Source organism: Jaculus jaculus, chromosome 19, assembly GCF_020740685.1.
Source record: "Jaculus jaculus isolate mJacJac1 chromosome 19, mJacJac1.mat.Y.cur, whole genome shotgun sequence".
NCBI lineage: Eukaryota > Metazoa > Chordata > Mammalia > Rodentia > Dipodidae > Jaculus > Jaculus jaculus.
Window position 1 is genome coordinate 17,666,618 of NC_059120.1, and position 19,988 is coordinate 17,686,605.

At 42.6% G+C, this 19,988-nt stretch overlaps 1 protein-coding gene across 1 annotated transcript in view; it reads right to left on the reverse strand.

The window, feature by feature from the left end:
- Positions 1-19,988, reverse strand: part of Gtf2b (general transcription factor IIB) — a 38,219-nt gene that overhangs the window by 17,606 nt on the left and 625 nt on the right. The window contains exon 2 of the mRNA XM_004653666.3: positions 13,664-13,770. Within this exon, the coding sequence (XP_004653723.1) occupies positions 13,664-13,770 (107 nt within the window). The remainder of the gene's footprint in view (positions 1-13,663; positions 13,771-19,988) is intronic.

Below are 19,988 nucleotides of genomic sequence, written 5' to 3' on the forward strand. Positions count from 1 at the left end.
TTCTTGAAATTCCCATTCATGCCTTCCTATTAGTTTGTCTTTCTCTTTGTTGGGCTGTACTGTATCTGCCACCTGGTCTTGGTTTAGATATTCTGTCCTCTCCTTGATCCATTCTATTGGTGAGACTGTCTACAGTTTTCTATTTGACTTACTGGTTTTCATTTCTAACATTTTCAATTGGTGTGTTTTCATTATTTCTACTTCTTACTTATGTCCTGTATTGATCTCCTCATATCATTAAGATGGTTTCCTATGTTCTTCAGGAATTTTTGATTTGTTTGAGTATAATCTTTTTTTTTTTAAATCACTGTCAGGCATTTCATCTAAAACAGTATCATTGGGGATCATTTCTGATGGATTTAGTTTCTGGTGAAATTGTCTTGATTTTTTGTGTTTCTTGCAGTATAATATAGAGATTTTTGCATCTTGAGTTAATTTGATACAGTGTTTTTAGCTGTGTAAATCTGACTTTATGTATCTTCAGGATAGGAGTTTAAGATGCCAAGTGTAGCTCCTATACTCTAAGAAAACAGCAGAAGTGACCCTAGGTGTTGAGTTTGCCTGCACTTAAGTATTCTAGTAGACTAGATAGAGCAAATTACTGGCAAATTCTAAAATTCAACAGAGCAGTATACACATTGCATCCAAACCAGTACAGAGTATTTATGCAGTAGTGCTGATTAAAACAGATAATCTAATAAAGCCAGAGTCCCTACATCCCACACCCTTGTCTGAAATGGGTTCCAGGTCACCCTGAGGCTGAGTCAGACCCTGCCCCCAATAAAGACAGAAGAAAAAGAGAAAAGGCACCAGGAATCACGAAACATCAAGGGCAACAATAGTCAACACCAAAGCACAGGTCATTCGAGAATGGGAAAGCCAACCTAGAGTGTGACACATAACCTGCCCTGACCTGCACAGGGAGATCAGCACTTCCAGCACAGGCCTTCGTACCCGCCTTCGTGTAAGTAGCCCTGTTGCTTTCTGGGATGGCTTCCAAGCGTCCTGCTGCAATCCTTCTCTGTTGCACTGTGGATTTAGTGTTCTGATTGCCTGTGCTGGATGCCATGCAAGCAGGAGTGAGTGAGCCCTCTCCAGGCAGGTGAATGATGACCTCATGGAGCGAGCAGTAACCTTTGGGCTCATCCTGCATGGTGTGTCCTTGACGCACTTGACCTTCGGGAAGGAGTTCACGGAAGCTGTGGAAGCCAAACCGGTGGCTCAGCAGGAAGCAGAGAGGGCCAGATTTGTGGTGGCAAGGGCTGAGCAGCAGAAGGTGGCAGCCATCATCTCTGCCGAGGGCGACTCCAAAGCAGCCAAGCTGATCGCCAACCCACTGGCCACCGCGGGGGATGGCCTCATCGAGCTGCGCAAGCTGGAGGCTGCAAAGACAGCCGTACCTGCTCTCGCTCCAGGAACGTCGCCTACCTGCCGGCCGGGCAGTGCGTACTCCTCCAGCGGCGCCAGCGAGGCCGCCCGCCTGCGCCTCCTCGGCTCTCGACCTCCGGGCCACAGCCCTGATGATTCTGAACACCACCACTATCCTCCTGTCCCCACCTCAGAAATCACTGTGAAATTTCATGATTGGCTTAAAGTGAAGGAAATAAAATCAAATCACTTCAGGAAAAAAAAAAAAAAAAGTGTACCAGCCAGCATGGTGATGCACGCCTTTAATCCCAGCACTCAGGAGGCAGAGGTAGGAGGATTTCCATGAGTTCAAGGACACCCTCAGACTACACAGTGAATTCTAGGTCAGGCTCAAAAAAATTAAAAGACAAAAAAGGGTACAACCAACAGAAGATGTGCATTAGAATTTAGGGAGGCGCCTAGAGTCCTCTTAAAGTGCATTAGCAGCATACAATGTACATTAGGATCTGGGGATGGTGGCTAGAATCTTTCGAAAGTGTACAACCGGGCTGGAGAGATGGCTTAGCGGTTAAGCGCTTGCCTGTGAAGCCTAAGGACCCCGGTTCGAGGCTCGGTTCCCCAGGTCCCACGTTAGCCAGATGCACAAGGGGGCACACGTGTCTGGAGTTCATTTGCAGAGGCTGGAAGCCCTGGCGCACTCATTCTCTCTCTCTCTCCCTCTATCTGTCTTTCTCTCTGTGTCTGTCACTCTCAAATAAATAAATTAAATTAAATTAAATTAAATTTAAAAAAAGAAAGTGTACAACCAACACAGGATGTGCATCAGATTTTCCAGAGTTCTTTCAAGCACATTTATGCATTCACCTTTTAAATCCACTTGGAAGGAGAGATCAAAAACCACTTTCTTTTTCAAATGGATGTTTTCAAATGAATTTGTACTTCCTTTGTATTGCTTTTAAGAAACATGTATTATGAAGGTTGATATTGTATATATGTAATTACAATGATTGTAATGGGGAGGTAATATGATGGAGAATGGAATTTCAAATGGGAAAGTGTGGGGGTGGGGAGGGAGGGAATTACCATGGGATATATTTTATATTCATGGAAAATGTTAATAAAAATTAAAAAAAAAGAAAAAAAAAGAAACATGTATTATGAGCTGAGTGTGGTGACACACACCTTTAATCCCAGCACTGTGGAGGCAGAGGTAGGAGGATTGCCATGAGTTTGAGGCCATCTTGAGACTACACAGTGAATACCAGGTCAGCCTGGGCTACAGTGAAACCCTACCTCAAAAACTAAAAATAGGGGCTGGAGAGATGGCTTAGCAGTTAAGCTCTTGCCTGTGAAACCTAAGGACCCCAGTTCAAGGCTCGATTCCCCAGGACCCACGTTAGCCAGATGCACAAGGGGGAGCGAGCATCTGGAGTCCATCTGCAGTGGCTGGAGGCCCTGGCATGCCCATTCTCTCTCTCCCTCTCCCTCTCTTTCTCTCTCTCTATCTGCCTCTCTCTGTGTCTGTTGCTCTCAAATAAATAAATTTAAAAAATAAACAAAAAATATTTTTAAAAACAACTAAAAATAGGACTTCGGGTAAGATGCTGGCATAGGAACCATGCCAAAGCGAGGTGTATAAGACATTATTAATGGCAGCAGAGAAGAAGAAGAGATCCGGAGCGCCCAGAGCCCACACAAGCTGGCAGAAGTGGCTCCAGCAGCGGTGGCACCAGGACTGCAGGACGGACGGCTGCACGACTCAGACTGAGCCTCAGGAAAAGCCAGGTGAGGGGATTTTCCATTCACACCACCTCCTCGCAAACTCAAGAACACGAAGGGAGGATGGCAGGGACCAACGGAGCAGCTCATGAGGAAGAGGATCATGAGGAGGAGTGGGAGAACTTCAGTCACCTCCACAGCCTCCCCTCCCCCACCCCCAGAGACCTGAGGAAGGGAGCTCACCCACACAGCATCTAGCACAGGTGATGATGAGGGCAGTGACCCAGCCACCGAGGCAGCCTACCTGAGCCCACAGCACAGCAGAGGGACCCAAGCGGGCACACAGCGTAACTGACACCAAAACCATCCCAAGAAGTAACTGGGATTGCACCAGGTCAGTACCCAACAAATAAGCCTGGTATATAGGCTTGAATCAGAGTGCTAACTGCACCTTCCATGTCAGGGTAAGTTATATGTTAAATCTGATGGATGGCAGGATTCGCCATTCTTAAATTGCCTCCTGATTTACAGTGCCTTTGCTTCCTCTTCTGTCCTTCATTGGGGAAGGGGTCACAAGGGTCACTTGGTCACAAGCTGACTTCTGGAACCTATTTCACATCAGAAATCTTGGCTTCCTAGTGGACAGGATTAAGGGGGTGGGGCAACACACATCCTTAGGGACTGTGATTTTGTTAGAAGATTTGGTTGTCATAATACCTACTCTTACATAAACACTCTGTGCTGTTTTTCATTGAATGTGTGTATTGTTTAGTTAAATTTTAGAATTTTCCTGTATTTTGATCCTCTCAGCCTACTTGAATTCCTCAGAGCAGGTAAACTCAACACCTAGGGTCACTTTTGTAAATACTCTGAGAGTCTTTTTTTTTTTTTTTTTCTCCGAGCTAGGGTCTCACTCTAGCTCAGGCTGACCTGGAATTCACTATAGAGTCTCAGGGTGGCCTCAAACTCACGGCAATCCTCCTACCTCTGCCTCCCGAGTGCTGGGATTAAAGGTGTGTGACACCACGCCCGGCTACTCTGAGAGTCTTAAGAGCCACACTTAGCACCTTAGGCTCCTACTCTGAAGATATATAACATCAGATTGATTGATGCATCTAATAATACTGCAAAGAATTACAAAAGCCAAGCATTAAATTAATCCAAGATGCTAAAATCTCTACATTATAATATAAGAAACACAAAAAATCAAGACAATATAAATCCACATCAGAAATGATCTACAGTGAGACTAATTTAGTAGAAATTCCTGAAAAAGATTTCAAAAGAATGATTATAAATATGTTCAAGTAAATCAAAGGAATCAAAGAAAACATAGGAAACCAATTTAATGAAATAAGGAGGTCAATACAAGACACAAATAAGGAAATAGAATAATAAAGAAAAACCAGTCAGAAATACTAACAATGAAGAACACAGTTAGTGAAATAAAATACTCTGTAGAGCCAGGCATGGTGGTACACGCCTTTAATCACAGCACTCGGGAGGCAGAGGTAGGAGGACTGCCTTGAGTTCGAGGCCACCTTGAGACTCAATAGTGAATTCCAGGTCAGCCTGGGCTAGAGTGAGATCCTACCTCAAAAAACCAAACCAACCAACCAAACAAACCAACAAAAACCTCTGTAGAAAAATCTCACCAGAAGAATGGATGAAGGAGAGGACAGAATATCTAACTAGAAGACCAGGTGTCAGATCTAATACAGTCCAACAAAGAGAAAGAAAAACTAATAGGAAGGTTTGAATGGGAATTTCAAGATATTCAAGACACTACGAAAACATCAAATATGACCTCACAATGCCTGACACTACCTACACAAGACTATTATAATAGGAGTAAAAGGTCATGAAATCAAAATCGAAGAGAGACGGATTCAGACGGGGAGGGGTTATGATGGAGAGTGGAGTTTCAAATGGGAAAGTTACCATGGGATATTGTTTACAATTATGGAAATTGTCAATTAAAAAATCAAAATTTTAAAAAAGAAAGAAAAGAAAAAAAGAACTATGAATTATGGGTGTCACATCAAATTGAATTAGAAATGTTACCACTGATTTTTTTTTAATTTTTTCAAGTTGGTTCTCACTCTAACCCAGACTGACCTTGACCTAAATCTGTAGTCCCAGGATGGCCTCAAACTCACAGCAATCCTCCTACCTCTGCCTCCCAAGTGCTGGGATTAAAGACATGTACCACCACACCCAGTTGTTACTAATTTTAATCAATACTTTATTGTTAAATCCTAATTTATAAAAGTCATGACAGACTAACCCTCCCCCTTTTTTATGGTGCTGGTGTTTGGTTAAACACAGAGCTTTGTACATGCTAAGCATATACCCACCACTCAATTACACCCCTAGCCCAACTTCATGTTGCAACTACAACACTAATTTACTTACCTCATTGGGTTGATTATTAATAAACATTTTTAGCAATGTACAAGGTCAAATTTATGACCAAACTGATGACCTAAATATTATACTGCCACCTACTGTTCGACTTTTAGAGTGAAATGATCATATTATAAGAATCTACTTAGGTGGAACCCACGAAAACTATTTGAACCAACAGTTTCATGGTGGGGAACAAAGCTTTCCTTTAATAATTAGTCCTATTTAATGTCACTACTGGTATCTTAATAATCACTAATTTATAAAGCATTAGAAGAGCATATTTTAAAATCACTTGTAATTCAAATAAAATTATTTTCTATTAGCAAACTATGGCATGTTGAGTAATTACATGGTTCTTGTGATAGGGGAAGCCATTTCTCCAGTCCTGTTCAATCTAGGTGAGTTCTCTGACTGTTCTGACCAGCAAAATGCAAGTGATCCTATTCCAGTTCTACACGTAACCCTTGACTTCCTTAGGCCTTGCTTCCATTCTCTTTCTAAATACTTGCACTTGAGATCTCTCTCTTGGAAATCAACTACCATGTAGAGAATGTGACTTCTCTGAGACAACTACAGAGAAGCCCTGAGAAGGGCAGACCCATGTGCTAAGTCAAGGAGCAGAAAAAACATCAGAAATGCCAATGTAGACGCTCCTGTCAAAATGGATTCTCCCTGTGCCAACTGCCAGGTAAATCCTTCCTTAAGGTGTATAAAAACCTGAGCAAAGGGCTGGAGAGATGGCTTAGCGGTTAAGCGCTTGCCTGTGAAGCCTAAGGACCCCGGTTCGAGGCTCGGTTCCCCAGGTCCCACGTTAGCCAGATGCACAAGGGGGCGCACGCGTCTGGAGTTCGTTTGCAGAGGCTGGAAGCCCTGGGGCGCCCGTTCTCTCTCTCTCCCTCTATCTGTCTTTCTCTCTGTGTCTGTCGCTCTCAAATAAATAAATAAAAAATTTTTAAAAAAAGTTTAAAAAAAATACATTAAAAATAAAAATAAAAAAACTTAAAAAAAAAAAAAAAGACCTGAGCAAAGTTGGGCGTGGGAGGCAGAGGTAGAAGGATCACCGTGAGTTCGAGGCCACCCTGCGACTACATAGTAAATTCCAAGTCAGCCTGAGCTAGAGTGAGCCCCTACCTAGAAAAACCAAAAACAAACAAACAAACAAAAAAAAAACCTGAGCAAAATAAAATGGTTGTTTTAAGCCTCAAAATTTTGGGGTGGTGTATTGTGTAACTACGTGGAAGTGAAACTAACTATAAATGTTTATACCTGAAGTTTGGTGTTGCTTTAAGAAAAATAAAAACCTTGTGATACTAGTTTTAAGACTGTGTGGTGGGCCTCAAGGAAAGTCAGAGTAGTAAGTAAAATGCTATTAGAAGCTAGAAGAAAGAAGTTCATATAGATTTTTTTTTTTGTACTATGAACTACTTCATTAAAAATATGCTAGCAGGGGCTGCAGAGATGAATTAGTAGTTAAGGTGCTTGCCTGCAAAGCCGAAGGATCCCAGTTCGATTCTCCAGGATCCACATAAGCCAGATGCACAAGGGGACGCATGCATCTTGAGTTCATTTGCAGTGGCTAGAGGCTCCGGTGTGCCCATGCTTTCTCTCTCTCAAATAAATAAATACATATTTAAAAAAATATATGCTAGCAGGCTGGGGAAATGGTCCAATGGTTAAAGGCTCTTGCTTAGAAAGCCTACTGGACTGGGTTCAATTCCCCAGTACCCACCTAAAGCCAGATGTAAAAGTGGCATATACAGTGGCAAGAGGCCTTTGCATGCATATACATACACGTGCAAATAAATATAATTATTATTATTTTTTTTTTTTTTTTGGTTTTTCGAGGTAGGGTTTCACGCTAGCCCAGGCTGACCTGGAATTCACAATGTAGTCTCACGAACTCACAGCAACCCACCTACCTCTGCCTCCTGAGTGCTGGGATTAAAGGCGTGCACCACCACACCCAGCATAAAATTATTTTTAAGCCAGGAGTGGTGGCACATGCCTTTAATCCTAGCACTCAGGAGGCGGAGGTAAGAGGACAGCCACCCTGAGACTATACAGTGAATTCCAGGTCAGCCTGGGCTAGTATTAGACCCTACCTCGAAAAAAATTAATAACAATAAATAAATAAAATGCTTATTCAGTAAATGCAGCATAACAAAGTTTCAGACAAAATATTATGGCAAGGACAAGATTGGTTTTAAGGAACACAGGATGCTGTCTGGTTGTGGTGGTGCACGCCTATAATCCCAGCACTCAGGAGGCAGCGGTAGGAGGATCACTGTGAGTTTGAGGCCAGCCTGAGACTACATAGGGAATTTCAGGTTGGCATGGGCTTGAGTGAAACCCTACCTCAAAAAAACAAAACAAATAAAGTAGGAAAAATAAACTGTGTGATCAAAAGAGTGAGCAGATGAATACAAAAGATGGCAAGGACACTGATCCAGCTTTATACTACACCTAAATGCAAAGATCACAGAATGAAGATTTTAAATCAGTGGAAGATGGGTAAACAATTCTTAAATCATCAGTATCTCAAAATATGGAGGGGGGAAGCCACAAATGCTATACCTTAGTGGGTTACAAAAAGTGTCCCTAGACAGGTTTGTTTGTTTTGTTGTTGTTGTTCGAGGTAGAGTCTATCAGCTGCAAATCCATGTTTTCATGAAGATACTTTTGCTTTGTCTCCTGACTATACTGGATGTATATGTGCGTACATAAAAGCAAGGCTGCCAGGCGCAGAGGCGCACACCTTTAATCCCAGCACTTGGGAGGCAGAGGTAGGAGGATCGCCATGAGTTCAAGGCCACCCTGATAATACAGAGTGAATTCCAGGTCAGCCTGGGCTACAGTGAGACCCTACCTCGAAAAACCACACAGCACGGTGACAGGACTAAGCAATGCTGACTGTTGCTAAGTTGACTTTTACTACTGCGTATGTTTATACTGAGGCACTATTTTTTTCATGCAACTCTAAAAAGTTATCAACACTAATTCTACCTGGGTGTGATAGTGAATGCTTTCAATCCCAGCACTGAGGAGGCAGAGGTAGGAGGATCATCATGAGTTTGAGGCTAGTCTTGGTACTACATAGTAAATTCCATGTCAGCCTGGGCTAGAGCAGAAACCCTACTTCGAAAAACAAAAAACAAACAAAAATTAAAAACATTAATTCATATAAACACTGTTAAATTGGAGCAAAAACAAATTCTCAAAGCTATTCAGTGGTCAATAATAGTAGTTAAACAGAGCTTGTTCAGAGATGACAACCTTGACCCAAACTCAAGCAGCAACATTCTATGGCACTACGCCATCAAGTTTCTGTGTTGTAGGAAAGCTGCGATATTCAGCTTCTATTTCTGACAAAATCTGCAGAACTGGTAATTAAGTCCACCAGAGTGACCCACTATTGACATGACGGGTTGCCCATAGGACACCGTGAACATCTTCCACAAGCACCGTCAGTAAACAGCGTAGGGCCTGAGCACCCGGCGTTTCACATCGGCCTCACACACTCCACGTCGTCGTAACACTGCAGCCCAGCCCGCTTCCAGGAAAAGCAGCTCCTCCATGGCTACACACACAGCACAACTCACGCAGCTTCAGCCCCTACTGACAACTGAGCATCCCAGCCAGAATCACCCGCACCGCTGCCTGAGCAGAGGCAATGCACTTGAAATGATGTGCCTGGCTTTGAATTGAACGTCGAGGCTGCTCCTAAAACATCCTCCAGTGGATTCTTAAGAAGCCAGCAGTCTTTACTTTCTGGGTGCATTCCTTCGGACGCAGCACTCAAATACAAGCATTGGAAATGGCTTTTCCAGACCACCCACAAATAACCCACTCAGACAACCCACTATGCCTTCAAAGCATGACACAGCTCACTGGTTTTGTTTTGAAATTATGGGTATGCAAGGGGAATGAAATGAAAGAATGTTGATGTGGTGGCTTGTTCTTGCAATCCCAGCTCCAGATTAACCTCGCTACATCAGATTTTGTCTAACAAAAATTGAGTAAGTCAATAGATGAATGAATGAAAGAAATGCTGCATCAATATGGCCACAGGCATGGCACTCAGGACCCTGCAGTCCTCCCTGCACAGCAGAGATGGGTGATGCAATGAACAGCTGGACCAAGGGTAGAAAGCACTACAGATGGCTTCTGTGTGACTACAGAGCAGTGACTGTAATGAAAATGTACGAGCCACTCTTAGAAAGCAGGCCACACAAAAACAGAAGGTGGCTCATAGCGCAGGTGCTGTCCCCAGGCCAAACTCATTTTATCATGAAGAGCAATGGAAGATAAGAATCTGGCTTCCAGGTGGCAGAAAGAATGTTTAAGAGCCAAAGGAAGGGTAGGACTCCTTACAACGTGCTCCCTCCAGACATAAAATGGCCTGGATATCCATGACCTCACAGTGCCTGACACTACCTACACAAGGCCATCATAATAGGAGGAAAAGACCATGACATCAAAATAAAAGAGAGACTGATCGAGATGGGGGGGGGGATATGATGGAGAATGGAATTTCAAAAGGGAAAGTGGGGGGGGTATTACCATGGGATACTTTTTATAATCATGGAAAATGTTAATAAAAATTGAGAAAAAAAAAAAAAAAAGAATCTGGCTTCCAGCCTAGTGTGGTAGCACATGGAAGGCAGAGGTAGGAAGGAGGATCTCTGTAAGTTTAAGGCCACCCTGAGACTACATTGAATTCCAAGCAAGCCTGGGCTAGAGGAGACCCTACTTTTTTTTTTTTTTTTTTTTTTTTTTTTTGGTTTTTCAAAGTAGGGTCTCAGGCCCAGGCTAACCTGGAATTAACTATATAGACTCAGGGTGGCCTCAAACTCACGGTGATCCTCCTACCTCTACCTCCTAAGTGCTGGGATTAAAAGTGTGCGCCACCATACCCAGCTGGAGACCCTATTTTTTTTTTTTTTTTTTTACTGGGCTTATTCTTTTATTATTATTAACAACTTCCATGATAATAAAAAAAAAATATCCCATGGTAATACCCTCCCTCTGGAGACCCTACTTTTAAAGGAACAAAAGAATCTGACTTTGCATGTAAGTAACAGAGCCAGACTACTGAACCACCTCACCCTCAGTTTTCTCATTGGTAAAATGAGGACAGTGTTAATGAAGGGGGATAGAAGAAAGTTGGCTTTTTTTCAAGGCCGTTTCAGTTTGGGATTGAGGCCCAAAGAGAACCATAAGATAGATCCCACCCCACATGTCACTTTACCCTGACATAAGAATGGCACTCTTGACAAAGCTGAAACTCACTGGGCTGGAGAGAGACGGCTTAGTGGTTAAGGTGCTTGCCTGCAAAGATTAAGGACCTAAGTTCAAATCCCCAGTACCCACATAAGCCAGGTACACAAGGTGACACATGTATCTGGAGTTCGTTTGCAGTGGCTAGAGGCCCTGGCATACACATTCTCTAGCTGCCTCTTTCTTAATCTCTCTCTCTCACAAATAGATAAATATTTTTTTTAGAACTGGGAGAGATGGCTTAATAGTTAAAGTGCTTGTCTGCGAAGGAATCAGGTTCGATTCCCCAAGATGTAAGTCAGATGTTCAAGTGGTATATGCATCTGGAGTTAGTGTGCAGTGGCTAGATGCCCTGGTATAACCATTCTCTCTATCTGCTGCTTTTTTCCTCTGTCTCTCTCTCTCTCCCTCAAATAAATAAATATTTTAAATTTTCTTTAAATTAAAAAAAATGAAATTCGTGCCTAATTGAGACTGACTCACAGCACCCCTACTGCCCACAGTCTAGCATGCTATCAAAATAAAATGATTCAGGGGGACTGGCTCCAAAATCTACCCACCAGGTTTACTAGCTAACCAGTTCTTCCGCTTACATCCATCCTTGAATCTGATGCTATAAAGACTGCGGTTTCCCAGGCTCTCGCTCTCCCTGGACTTGACCCTCGGGTGTGTGACTCTCTTCTTTGCTGGAGCCACAGGGACACACAAGAAAGAGTCTGGACTCCCCCTCACCCAGCCTGGCTGGGGGTGTGAATAGAGAAAACATAACACCGTTTCTTGGTCTGGGGAACTCTCCTGCTTGTCTCTGCTTTATACTTTATGTTTTTTATACACTTTAATTTCATGTATGATTTTCCTCTGGTCTACACATATTCTCTTTACACTCTAAGATCTACCACATGTGTGCTCTCTCAAACTCTAGGTCAGTTACCTGTGTAATTACTATAAACATGGGTAACCATGAGTGTAACTCTCTTCCTTACTCATGTCTCCTCCAAATCTACTGGTCTCTGCTTTGGTATTTTCTCTCTGCTATCCTTAAGTCACCGCCATTTGCCCTTTTAACTCCTCTTAAACTATCTGATAAGCTATAGAGTGCTTCCACATGAAAGCATGTTTTCTACTCCCCATGTGTTTAGCCTCCATTCCTAGACCCCAACATCCCTTATATAAACCCTACAATTTGTGATTCCCCACTAAATAAACTTAATCATTCATAATTCATCCTTCTTTAGTACACCTTTATTAATCATTTATGAAAGGTAGAGAGAACCTTCTTTGGGGTACATAAATTCTGGAAGACCTCTCCTGAATTCCAAAATGCTCCATTGTTAGTATCTATACATTTTCTGTGAGGACAGATTAGGTGAATATACAAATCATTTAGAACAGGACTTCAGATATAGTAAACATACTAGCCATTAAGTAGAACTGCAAATGTCTCTCAATTCCTATTAGCAACTCTTAGGATTTAAAACTCCCATGTCAACAAATGGGGAATTGCTAATCAATGGAAATAAGGTCCAAGTATTTAAGATGGAAACAAACAAGACCTTCCCACTGTGGGTGTGAAGCAAGAAGCTTCTTTGATGAAGAGTAAGACAATCCCACAGCCAACACAGCATAGCTCAACCAGTTCCTGTTCTACTTCCCAGAAGCCAACAGCATTTCATTTCCAACACATTCAAACTGCTCAAGGCTGGGGGTGTAGCTCAGTGACAGAGTGCCGCAAGCCTAGCATTAGGCCCCATGTTCTACCCCCAACATTGCCAAGAGCAAGAAAACAACAAGGGCTGCAGAGCACTTGCCTGCAAAGCGTAACAACCTGGACACACGTAAAGCCACATGCACGAAATGGCACATGTGTCTGGAGTTCGTTTGCAGTGGTTGTAGGCCCTGGCACACCCATTCTCTCTCTCTCCTTGCAAATAAGTAAATAAGAACAATATTAAAAATAAAAGACAAGGGCTGGGAGAATGGCTTAGCTGTTAAGGCATTTGCCTGCAAAGCCAAAGGACCCACGTTAGCTGGATGCATAAGGGGACACACATGTCTGGAGTTCCTTTGCAGTGGTTGAAGGCCCTGGTGCACCCATTCTCTCTCTCTCCCCCTCTTTCTCTGTCAAATAAATAAATAAATAAATAATTTGTTTTAAATATTTAAAAAAAAGACAAACCCCAAACACCAAAACTGAAACAACAAATTGCTCAATACAACTTCCATTCGTAGATGCCTGGCTCAATAAGCTATCTCACGTCGAAATCTCACATGTATATCAAGATTAGTGAGCAAGTAAGAGTGCATTTTATTACTTTTTGTTTTGGTGGTTCTTAGGACTGAACCCAGGGCCTCACACAAGCAGAAATTGTGAGACATGCTATATTTGGATGTTAACAGTTTGAACTAGATAGTCATAGATCAATGAAGCCATATGCAAGCAACATGAGCCTTTTTTGCTGACCACAGGGCCCTGGGTGAGGCTCAGCACTGACAGACCTTTGCTACTTTGAAATAAATCCGACCTACCTCGCTTACAGAGCACACAAAAGCCACACGAGTTACACGACACTCACTGGCTATTTAATATGAGTGCCCAGCCCACCACCCAACCCACATTAGGACTACGGATGCCGCTGCTAAGGGCCTTTTTCTTTCTTCCTGATCAGCTGTCACCTACATTATGAGATAAGCATTGGGTATACATATTTGGTATATAGTCTCTCTGGATCCCCTTATTCTTGTTTATTTCTTAACTGTCTTAAACCATAACTAACCACTTGTGCATGTGGGGAAGGGTCAGAATGTGTTCATTTAAAGACAGTTCAGAAAAATACACAAAAGCAAAGTACCCTAGAAGATGACTGTGGTTAAAACTGCTGCAGCTGCTTACCTACGACCAGGCCACACTCAGGACAGATCATGTCACCAGCTCTGTAGTCCTCTACTAAAATTGCATCCGGATGGTTCGGACACGTGACTCTCGGGAGAGCATCCAAACTACATTAAAAAGAGAAAGAACTATGTTTTATATCTTCCCAAATCAACATGAAACAGAAGTCATAGTTTTCTTGCCCATCATCAGGCAAACTACTAAGAGTTTAGAAAACCCTGGCTCATGCAGTATCTTTCTGACTTTGTCCACTTGTTACATGACCACAGATTCAGCATAGCCTTCTGAACCCGGCATGCTGAAATGAATGTTAGACGTAGCTCAGCAGAACTTAAGACCTGATGATTTTATTTAGTCTAGAATTGAATTTTTTTCACTATTAGAAAATTAGTTGTAGGGCTGGAGAGATGGCTTAGCAGTTAAGATGCTTGCCTGTGAAATCTAAGGACCCAGGTTTGATTATCCAGCACCCATGTAAGCCACATGCACAAGGTGGCACATGCGTCTGGAGTTCATTTGCAGTGGCTAGAGGTCCTGGTGCATCCATTCTCTCTCTTTCTCTCAAATAAATAAAAGTAAAATTTTAAAAAGAAAATTAGTTTTAGCTGGACACAGTGGGGCATGCCTTTAATCCTCACACTCCAGAGGCTGAGGCAAGAGGATCACCATGAGTTTGAAGCCAGCCTAGGGCTAGAGTGAGTTCGGTGTCAGCCTGAGTTAGAATGAGACCCTGCCTTAAAAAAGAAAACAGCTTTGCTGGACACAGTGGTGCTCGCCCTGAAGTCCTGTAACAGGAGGCTGAGGTAGGAGCATTCCCTATGTCCAGAAATTCATCATCAGCCTGGGCAACATAGTGAGATATAACAAATTTTTTTAAATTACTAAATGTGGGCTGGGGATAGGGTGCAGAGGTTAAAGAAGCTTGCTTGAAAAGCCTGCTGGCTGGGGCTCAATTCACCGACATTCACATAAAGCCAGATACAAAAAGTGGCACATGTGTCTTGTGTTCGTTTGCAGTGGCAAGACACTCTGGCATGTCCATACATTGCCCCCCCCCCGCTACACACACACAAATAAAATAAAATAAAATAAAATAAAATAAAATAAAATAAAATAAAATAATAATAATGGACTGGGAAGATGACTCAGCAGTTAAAGGTGCTTATGTGCAAAGCCTAATGATCCAGGTTTGATTCTCCAGCACCTACATAAAGATAGATGCACAAAGGCAGCCCATGCATCTGGAGTTGGTCTGCAGTGGCAATAGGACCTGGCACGCCCGTACTCACTCTCTCTGTGTCTGCCTGTTTCTCTTTGTATCTCTCAAATAAATAAATGGGCTGGAGAGATGGTTTAGTGGTTAAGACACTTGCCTACAAAGCCTAAGGATCCAGGTTCGATTCCTCAGTACCCACATAAAGGCAAATGCGCAAAATGGTGCACGCATCTGGAGTTTGGTTGCAGTGGCTAGAGGCCCTGGTATGACCATTCTCCCTGCAGCCCCCATCACCAGTCTCTCTCTGCTTGCAAATAAATAAATAATTTTAGGGCTGGAGAGATAGGTTGGTGCTTAAGGCACTTGCCTGCAAAGCCAAAGGACCCAGGTTTGATTCCCCAGGACCCACATAAGCCAGATGCACAAGGCAGCACGTGTGTTTGGAGTTCATTTGCAGTGGCTGAAGGCCCTGGCATGCCCATTCTCTCTTTCTCTGCCTTTCTTTCTCTCTCACAAATAAATAAAATAAAATATTAAATAAAATTTATATAATAATATATATATTTTAAAAGTTATATAGGAGCTCAGTGTGGTGGCACACACCTTTAATCCCAGCGCTAGGGAGGCAGAGTAGGAGGAGTTTGCTATGAGTTCAAGGCCAGCCTGAGACTAGTGAATTCCAGGTCAGCCTGGGCTAGAGTGATACCCTTCCTCAAAAACAACAACAACAAAGAAACAAACAAACAAAAACCCAAACAAGACCTTCCAAAAAATGAATGAGCTAAGGAATAGAACATTCTCTAAAGAAGATAAGAAGATATACAAGGGCTGGAGATGTGGCTTACTGGTTAATGAGCTTGCTGGCAAAGTCAAAGGACACAGGCTTGACTTCCCAGTACTCACACAAAGCCAGATGTACAAGGTGGTAAATGGCTTGGAGGCCCTGGCATGCCTATCGGTCTATCTCTCCCTCTCTCAAATCAATAAATATTTTTAAAAGCTTTGTTTAAAAAAAAAAAAGCAAGAATAAATACAAATGGCCAATAAATATTGGAAAATGTGTTCACCATTTTTCACCACTAGGGAAATGGAAATAAAAACCTCTTTGACATTTTATTTCACCCCAGGAGGATTGGCCACCATCAGGAAAACAAAGAGATGCCAGGGAAGATGTGGGGGAAAAGGGACTCATACACTGATCCTGGGGGTGTAAACTGTGCTGTCACTATGGCAATCAGAATGGAGGTTCCTCAAAAAAAAAAAAAAAGACAAGAAACAGAGAGTGAGAACTAACATGACTCAGCTACATCACTCCAGTTCCTCCAAGTTCATTGCCAAACTATTCACAGTAGCTAGGAAGCAAAACCAGCACAGGTGCCTATGAACAGATGAAGAAAACATGGTACATATATCCAGTATTCATTCAGTCATTCATAAAGAATGAAATCATGAATATGAAAGAAAATGAATTATGTTAAGCAAAATGAACTTAGAAAGACAAGTATCACACTGTCTTTCATATGTGTCATCTAGATTTAAATCTATATAGATGTGTTTATGTGTATACATACACAGGACATGAAAAGGGACCGTGGGAAGGGAGAAAGTGATCTTAGCGGGTGGTAGAAAGACTGTGACCAAATAACTGTGTGGTAGAAGGGATACTATTTGGGGAAGTAGATCATAATGGTGAGTATGTATGGAGGAAATGACATGATGCAGCTGGAGAGATGGGCAGTGGTTAAAGGCACGTGCTTGAAAATGCCATGCTGAAATTACTTTGCATGCTAATCTAAGAAATCAATTTTTAAAACGTGGTTGCAAAGCTATTTACTTAAGATTCATGGTATTAACTTTTTTTTTTTTTTTTTTTTTTTGGTTTTGGGTTTTCAAGGTAGGGTCTCACTCTAACCCAGGCTCACCTGGAATTCACTATTTAGTCTCAGGGCGGCCTAGAACTTATGACAATCTGCCTACTTCTACCTCCCAAGTGCTGGGATTAAAGGCATAGATAGTATGCCACCATGCCAGATGCCAGGCCTTTTTTGTTCCTTTTTTCTTTTTTTGAGATGGTCTTACTATGTAGTCCAGCTGGCCTGAAATTCACTATCCAGCCAAGCTAGCCTCATACTTGCAGAAACCCTTGTCCTACTCTCCCTATTACTGAAATTAAAGGCCTGCACCACTATATCCAGCTCCCATGAATAGTTTTTATCTTGAACAATAAAAGAGCGTGGAGAAATCACCCTTAATCACATGCCTGTCCTTGTGCAGTACTGACACACAGGGTATGGGGCTATCAGCTGCTTTCTGACTGGACACGAGGCCCACTCCATGGGAGGGAATTCACTTCTGGTACATAACCCACTTTTAATCAAATTACCCACAAATATAAGAAGGGGCAGGTAGAGGTAGGAAGAAAAGGGAAGGAATGTAGAAGATGCCACCAGTGGCACTAAAACAATACCACCACAGGCCCCACCCCTTGTCTGTCGCTAACAGGGTTATGTTGAGTACTATACATCTTCACAACAACCCTACAAGTACAGACCGTCTTTATTTCAAAGATGAGGCCCAGAGAAAGATTTCCCTGAAGTCAGAAAACATGCTGGGCTTGGCCCTGAACGCAACACATGAGCTCTCTTTGAAAACACCAGGCAATTTCACCCCTCAATAATGATCATCCTCAGGGAAGAAAATGCAGAAGGTAGAAATCTAACATTTACCTCTCTTTATTCTCACTGGCAGGTAAACTGAAAGGAATAACTATAATGACACATAAATTCAAAGCTTAGCTGTTGAGTTGGGCATTTAATTGTGGCCATTGTCATTGTTTGTCTGGTTTTGAGAAGGGGTTTCACTCTTATAGTCCAGGCTGGCCTGTAACTTTTTAGACCAGGTTGGTTATGAACATTCAGCCGTGCATCCTGGAAGGCAGAAACAGGAAGACTGAGTTTTAGGCCAACCTGGGCTACATAATGAGACATTTCAAAAAATCAAAACATAAAAATAAAATAAATAAAAACTCAATTCAAGGAATTTTTTAAATGACAAAGACGGGGCTAGAGATTATGTTTCAACAGTTAAAGGTACTTGCTGGCAAAGCCTGGGTTCAAATCCCCAGTAACCACATATAGCCTGGTGCACAAAGAAGCACATGTGTCTGGAGTTTGTTTATAGTGGCAAGAAGCCCTTACATGCTCATACTTACAGTCTCTCTCTCTTTCTCTTCCCTCCTTCCTTGCAAATAAATACATTTTTTAATTTTTTTATTCCTTTAATTGAGAGCGACAGATAGAGAAAGAGGCAGAGAGAGAGAGAGAGAATGGGTGCGCCAGGGCCTCCAGCCACTGCAAACGAACTCCAGACACATGCACCCCTCGTGCATCTGGCTAACATGAGTCCTGGGGAATCGAGCCTCAAACCAGGGTCCTTAGGCTTCACAGGCAAGGGCTGAACCACTAAGCCATCTCTCCAGCCCAATATATTTTAAAAAATATTTCTTATTGCCAAGCATGGTAGCGCAAGCCTTTAATCGCAGCACTAGGGAGGCAGGGGTGGGAAGATAGCCGTGAGTTTGAGGCCATCCTGAGATGACATAGTGAATTCCAGGTCAGACTGGGCTACAGTGAGACCCTACCTCAAAAATAAAATTATTTTTTTATTTGAGAGAGAGAAAAAGAGAGAAAGAATGGGTACCCGAGGGCCTCCAGCCATTGCAAACAAACTCCAGACCCATGTGCCACCATGCCCATCTGGCTTATGAGAGTACTGGGGAAATAGAACCTGGGTCCTCTGGCTTCACAGGCAAGCGCCTTATCTTCAAAGCCATCTCTCCAGCCCCAGATAATTATAATTAAAAAAAAAAAATAAGAGAGCTAGAGAGGTGAGTTATTGGTTAAGGTGCTTGCCTGCAAAACCAAAGGAAAGTTCAATTCCCCAGTACCCACAATAAAGGCAGATGCACAAGGCGGCACATGCATCTAGAATTTGCAGTGGCTGGAGCCCCTGGTTTGACCATTCTCTCTCTGCCTCTTTCAAAAAAAAAGAAAAGAAAAGAAGAAAAAGAAAAAGAAAAAACAAAAATGACAAACAGTTCCAGCACTCAGGAGGCTGAGGTAGGAGGATCACTGAGAGTCCAGGCTCAGCCTATGACTACATAGTGAATCCAGGTCAGTCTGGGCTAGAATGAGAACTGGCCTTGAAAACCCAACCAAACAAATAATGAATTTACTATGCTCTTCATACAGCAGAGTTGCTCTTCTAAAATACAAAGCCTTGCCTACATGTGATTTACACTCACTTTGCACTCTGACTACCATGAGAGAATTTCAGTAATATCTGGGCAAGCTGAGGTTTCCCACTTCCCTACAAGGAAGCAAGCCATACCTGGTAGAACCACACCCACATAGGATGATTATTAAATCATAAATTAGAATCAGTCAACAGGGGTGTCAAAGCCTTTAAGAGTTCTTCCAAAGAAGACATGAGCTGACCTGCTCCCCATCCCCCACTTCTTAAAACCCCTAAGACCGTTAAGTCTGGGCAGCTCCCAGAAAGGGGGTAGGTTTTCGTGAACAATGGCTTTCAATGGTGAGACGTCTCTGTTCTGCACATAGTAACATGCCAGGGAAACCCGTGACACAGCTGCCATCTTACATACATGCTGCACAACTTCATTTGATACTTTTTAAGTACATTATGAGCTAACTGGAGGCCAACAGTGTATCAGAAATAGTGACGTTGCCGCTTTTCTTTAATCCCAGCACTCATCTCAGCATTCATGGGAGGTATGGGGAGGAGGATCCCTCTGAGTTCAAGGCCACCCCAATAAGACTACACAGTAAATTGCACATCAGCCATGGTAGAGCAAAACCCTACCTCGGGAAAAAAAAAAAAAAAAAAAAGGATGTCAAGACATCAGAAAGGTCAACACTGGCATGACTCAGTTTACACATATGCAGAAACACACTACTTCACTATCTCAGAGTGGCTATGAAGAGATATAATTAGGGTCTGCAAGTATTTTTTTTTCAACGTCACAAGATTAAAGGCTGTCTCTGAGGACACAAGAGGCATTTCCTGTAGATGAGTACATGACATTTTAAA